General features: G+C 33.3%; 1 protein-coding gene across 1 annotated transcript in view; it reads right to left on the bottom strand.

Moving 5' to 3' along the window:
* Positions 1–332: 332 nt before the first annotated feature.
* Positions 333–6,676, bottom strand: part of TMEM168 (transmembrane protein 168) — a 32,242-nt gene continuing 25,898 nt past the window's right edge. Inside the window, exon 4 of the mRNA XM_019634038.1 lies at positions 333–3,325. Within this exon, the coding sequence (XP_019489583.1) occupies positions 2,778–3,325 (548 nt within the window). The 3' untranslated portion in view covers positions 333–2,777. The remainder of the gene's footprint in view (positions 3,326–6,676) is intronic.

The following is a 6,676-nucleotide window of genomic DNA, read 5'->3' as shown; positions in this document are numbered from 1 at the left end:
TAAGCTCTAAATTTGAAACAATACATATAAAAAGGCACTACCCAGAACAGCAAATATATTTAAGCCAAAATTTACCAACAAAATACGCAGTCACAAATCGATTCTAACGAAAATTTTACTAAAAGAAAAAACTTACCCACGACTGCATGAAATATAAATGCATTTTAATTAACAACGTAATTTTTTAAAAGCATAGAACTTATGAAAACAGTGGTCATAAAAATGGTCTTCTGAAAAGTCTTTTCTGTAGACTTCTGTATTTATTAATAAGAGCAAGACTAACTATGCAAAGCTAATCCAAGAATCCCAGGGAAAAAGAGTTGAGCCAGAGCAAACTAAAGCAAAATTTTTAATAAAACAATAGTGTAACTGAAAAGTTATGGGAAGGGAAAGATCTTGGCTCCTTCATTTATCACATAACACTGTGTATTTTTTAAATAGATGTTTTTAAGGAGTAGTGTTTTTACGGCTTTAGCAAGGTATCATGTAAGGAAACAAATTCAGTCAACAGTATCTTGAAAAATATCTCCATGTTATTGATTTTTTAGTGGAATGGTAGGGTTTTGCCCTAAAATAATTCCTATCACTCCAAGTAACTCCTTCCTAAATATATACTCATATATAAAATGAAAGCCATGATAAAATTAGCCTCATTAACTGTCAGATCTATTTTTTAATCAAGTAAAACCAATTTATCCTTCCCATAATATTCCCTCTCTACACTATCAGTTACATTACTGTTTTAAAATTGGCAGCTTTAATTTAGGATGCCGTCTCCTATGAGTCATTTACAGTTTGTTTGTTTGTTTGTTTGTTTGGGTAGGAGAATTCATTAAAGTGGAGCTTCTATAACTTTTGGGTAATAAATTGGCTCAAGTCACACTTTTAGCCCAGGCTTTTTTTTTTTTGGTTGTACTTATCATAGAAAATGTGTGTCTAAATATTATCTTTGTGGTTGTAAAAGTGTCTGCTACCTTGCGGATATGATTTTTAGCACCATCTTAATACTTTATAAAGACTGCAGATTATTTGGCTTTCTCAGGGTACAGATACATGCTTTAGTTAAAGCTAATTTGCTCAATATTGGCTCAGAAATTTAAAAGATTTTACTTAACATTTAACTGTGTTTTGCAGCTATAAACTCATAATTTTAACATTTGGTTTTTCTGTTATACTATTTCTGAATAGTAATGAAACATTATATTCTATTTGAATGATGTTGATATTAAATATGTAACCAAATACTGGAACTTTTCAAATCAACCTGTTACCAACCACGAACTCTAATGCATGGGCATTTTTTATGACTATCACTTTTAATGTACTAAAATATTCAATAACTGTTACTTGCACATTACATGAAAAATTAATTCTTAACAAACTTTTATTCAAAATATTAGGAAAATCATATTCAAAACACAGAAATAATCAGACTTTAACAATGCTGCATAGATAGTGGTATACAAGTTCCCTGACGCTTAGTGACTTCCTCCTAATCAAAACTTCAATTTTTAAGTCATCAGTAGAAAATGGTAGAGGCAGTATTTCATCTTTCTGAGGCTGAAAAAATGGCTTTGATGGTGAGAAGTGACACCATTTTAACAACAAAGATTAGATTATCCACAATTCAATTATATTCCTTTCTTGTTATTTCCCAGAGATGAAAATTTAGAATGTAAGGATTTCTAGATGGAAATAGGAGGTAAATTGCCTGTTAGGGGTTATCCTGGTCAGTTTCTGCTTTAATCACACAAAACAAGTTTGAAAAATTACAACCATACCATTATGCTTAACTAAAATTGTCAATATGAATACTTTTTTACATAATAAATTACATGTATACAAGAAAAATTGACCTGTTTCCAATCCTTTGACTTTTAGTTTAAAAAAATGTTATCACTAATGGGGATTTGAAACATAATTTTCATGGCAGAACATTAACTTTATAGAGATCAAAATCATTTCTGAGAAAATAGCCCAAATCAATGAGAAATTGCTAACTTTCTTTTATAAGATACTTTTTGAAAGGGAAGACAATTTATTTGGAAGGAATGTGTGGCTGAAAACATTGTTCATTAAGAAAGTATGGTTATCCTGAGAAAGACTTAAAATTACCAGAACTTTCAGAAGCCCTCAACAATGCATTAAGGAGCAACTCGTAGGCTCTCGCTTCTGAAGTTACCAACATAAAAAAGGTTTTGACCTAAACAATGATTTGGGTTTCTCTGCTATACTGGTAACAGGTCACAACCAAGACATCTGAAAGTGATGGACTATAAGCAAATTTTGCATTCATTTCAGGCAGAATTTTTCCTTTTTCCATTCCTAAGAAAGAGTTTTCAAATGGTCTTGGACTCAAACTTACTGTTCACAAAAATATTCTTCTGTAAGCAAATTCGTAGTTTTCTTATAACAGTAAACAAATTGTCTGCTCTACATCCTCTAATCTATGCCTAGAAAATAAGGCATTAGTAATTTTTCATTGGCCACTGTAGAGCAGACAAGTGTTTTCTTTCTGATCAGAGATATATGCAAACATTCCTCAAAGTGCATTATTTTTAAAATCTGTTATGCATCTAGAGTCAGAATTTATGACTCTCTACATACTTTTAGTATAAAATAATGCTTATTCCCAACACCTTACATATACCATAATACTTGAGAAAAGACAAAGTGAGAGCAGCTACAGGAGTAGCAAGATATTTTTCACAACTAAAAAATACAAAACATGGCAAGTTAGTACGAACTCTCAATAATATTCCACTTTGGGCTCCAAATTAAGATTTGACAAGTTTGAAGCCTTGTCCCGTGTCCAGCACAGTAGGTAGAAACCAACTCATTTTTAACCTTTTCAAGCACCTAAAACAACTTTTGCAGATCCAAAAAAGGTTCAGACCACACAACCAATTTGCCAAATGCACTAGTGGGTACGTAATGCGAGGAAAGTGTAACATCCAGTGCTTGGCCACGTCACTTCCGGTCGGCAAGTGCAGCGTGTAGTCGCTCCACTGCTTGGACACACCATACACTGCTCTCACTGTGCGTCCCTTCTCAGCCCAGCAGATGTTACTACTGGAGTTGCAGTTATACTCCACCCAGTCTTTTGTAAAGTCACCCAGCTGGGGTGGGTCAGCTTCTTCGATATCTATTGACTTTGTCATCTCTGCTCCTTGCACTGCAATATACTGGTCGTTGATTTTTCTTACTTCTTTCACCCAAGGGGTTGAATTCTCACTGTCTAATACAATAATAAGTCGGGAACAGAAGGACCCATTTTTTTCTCTCCACCATTCTAAAAGTGTGTCAAGGCGTAATACGTCCCCACCTGTGAACAAAAGAAAAGTCAATAGAGCAATAATTTCTTAAGCCTCTCATTAAGAATAAATACCCTTTTGTTGTAAGTATATTTTTTAAATTATTGGAATTAAGTATGTGAGGAAAAAAAGTATCTTTTCAGAAAATTTTTAAAAAGCAAACTTTCAAAATCAGATAAAAAAAATACCAATCATCCTTGTTGCTCACATAAAAAATGATATGCTATACTAAATCAAGAAAATTGTTTTATAAAGTTAAACTTGGTGAAAATAATAAAATTATAGAGGAAAGGTAATATTCTACATCAAAAGCAGCAAATATGGCTTGTGAACCAAATCCCGCTTGCTACCTATTTTGGTATGGACTGAGAGCTAAGAATTGATTTTACATTTTTACATGGTTGAAGAGAAATCAAAAGAGCAATATTTTGTGACATGGGAAATTATTGGAAATTTAAATTTCATATAATTGTTTTCATAAATAACATTCGCTTACATTCTGTCTGTAGCTGCTTTTGAACTACAGCAGCTGAGCTGTGTAGTTGCAACAGGGACCTTATGACACTCAAAACCCAAAATACCTGGGCCTTTACAGAAAAAGTTTGCCAACCCTGTTCTACACCACTGATAAAATGTTACCTTGTTCTCTTATGTAGGCAGCTACTAAATGAAAAAGAAATTTCCTCCCTGTACGAAGAATGAGTTTAGAATGAATTTATTTTTAAATCAGTTTTATAACTAAAAAACAACAAAGGATTAAAAATAGTTTACCCAGAAAGGTCTGGAGTAAATAAATTTGACCTAGTAACCTGTCTTATAGCTAGTAGGATTTCCATCTAGCTCACTGTGGATAGTTTTGCATTAAGTTTGGTTTTTAAATATGTTACATTAAAATATCTTGACTATTTAATTTTTGGCACCCTCTTAAATTTCATGCCTGTGGCAATTCCCATCCTCACTTCACCCTAGTCCTAGCTCTGTCTCAATGGTACACTGATACTGTCATTCCAATTCTAGATATCTGTCCTAAGGAAAGAGCAGAAATGAGGGCAAAAAACTACATATAAAGAGATCTTCTTCCCTCTGCTATGTAGGACAGTATAAAATCTGAAACAACTAGGGGGAGTGGAGATAAATTATGGTAAAACCTTAGGAGGGAACTTGATAATAAAATATTTATATTTTCCAAAATTTTTACATTGAGCATATGTTACCTTTATTATTAGAAAAAAATATTAACATGCTACAATTTACTGGCACAGTATCCAAAACCTAACTTCAGAATATACATTTCCACCAAGAGCATCAACCATCCTCTTTGCTAAACTATCAAAATGACAATACCAGTCAGAAAGAATCCTTTAGAATCTGGACTTTATGATATCTCAAGTTACAGTGTATCATATTGCTTACGAATAATTTTCTTTTATTCATCAGCCTGCTACATTTTAGATACTGACAATAAAAAACTTGTTTCATGAATTGGTCTTATATAGGCATATCATCTCAAAGGCACTATTTCTTTTTTTTTTTTTTAAAGAGTGCACGCTCTGTCTACTGAACCATCTGGGCAGCAGCTCAGCTCAAGGTGCTGAGTTCAGTCTTAGTTGCCGGGTTGGCATAGCCCAACATCAAATAGGCAATCTTGTTACAGCAGCTGAGCCATCCTGCCAACTGTTGGCAGCTCAGCGACAGCTCAGCTCAGGCACAGTGTCACTGGCCCATGTGGGAATCGAACCAGCCGCCCTGTTGCTCAGAGCTTGCGCTCTTAAGCCAACTCTTAACCAACTGAGCCACTCGGCTGGCCCTCAAAGGCATTATTTCAATACATGGTCTCCACATACTACTAATGTGTTGCTTCACAGATATTTCCTGAAGATGCTTTTTCAAAAATGGTCAAATGTTAACTTTTTATTATTGCCAATTCTATTAAATTTCTCTAGAGATCAGAGGATGAAATAAATTCCATCTACCACAAAACATCATTATTTAACTTGCTTTATCCAACTATTTCAGTAAATATTCTTCAGCACATTCTACACTAATTCTCATATATATATATATATATATATATATATATATATATGCTCTTTAGATATCAACAAGAGACTTAAAGCCTTTTAAACCAACTATTCTCTCCTCTTGTTTTTTTTTTGCTCTGTTTTCTCCTATGAATTGGTTCTCGGCTTTTGGCCCAGAAGCAAAGTACTTACATTTATCTCAAATGAACTGCACCTGATGCAGTTCAAATACTTGAGATTGCTGTTTAAAGGCTTTGTATGTGATAAAGTGCTTTATAGATTATCTACATTTTTTTCACTTGCTATCTCTCTTGTCATTACCATCATTTTTTTTCACCCTCAAGCAAAAAGGCAAAAATATCAGTTTCCATATTATGAAACGCCATAAAACTAAGAAGACTACATATTCTAAGTACTGTAAGGATAAAGGGCAAATATAGATTCTCTTTTTCACAGTGATATTTAGTTCTGAACCTGCTCTTAACTTGCTAACTCAAGGAATAACCAATCATGATTTTTCCTGTTTTAGAGATTTTTAGAAAGAACAATTCTCAGAGCTTAGAGCTCTTTGTCACTTGCTTTAGAATGAATTTAAGCATTTTCTTCAGAGCAGGGGTGTTCAATACTATTTGAGGTAGAACTAGCCTTTGAAGGCAGTGTCTGGGTTAGGCTAGAACAGAAACTGACTGAAAGAGGGCTTAGCTCTCGGCCTTGTTCAACCTGGTTACCAACAACGGGGCCAGGAGTCACAGGCCGTGAGAGTATATTACAGCTGCTGAATTATGGGACAAACCTACCCCTCTCAGGGAGGGCTGTGTCAAGCTCTGCTCTCTCCATTGTTTTTTTCTACTTTTTATAATAAAGTCTCCGACAAAAAGTTACACATACAGGAACAAATCGTGTTGGCTAATAGAGAATTCCATAATGGTTGATTTACTGGTGACATACTTAAAAAAAAAATGTAAACATACCATTCCAAAATGTAACTGCTAAACATTTACCTAAAATATAACCACACTTTTAAAGTTTTTATGTCTTCACAAATTATTCCTGATAGTGAATGAAAATTTAAGAAGACTGATATATACGCATTCATCTTGGTGACTACTTATTTTTCCTAGGACAAGAAAACACTGATAAAAATATTAGTAAACTGAACATCTAGAATTCATTTCCAAAGCTATATTTTAAAAAATATTTAAAATAAAATTTAAGATTTAAGAAAAATGCAAACTTTTTGAAAAATGTTTATATTAATAAATCCTTCAAGTAAACAACACAAGCTTACTTTTAAAATTACTTTCTTGTAATACCTAAAAATAACTAAGGATTTATGCATGA

This window comes from Hipposideros armiger, unplaced genomic scaffold, assembly GCF_001890085.2.
Source record: "Hipposideros armiger isolate ML-2016 unplaced genomic scaffold, ASM189008v1 scaffold_1483, whole genome shotgun sequence".
Classification (NCBI taxonomy): domain Eukaryota; kingdom Metazoa; phylum Chordata; class Mammalia; order Chiroptera; family Hipposideridae; genus Hipposideros; species Hipposideros armiger.
The sequence above is the reverse complement of the archived record's forward strand: the minus strand, read 5'-3'. Positions and strand labels throughout refer to the sequence as shown.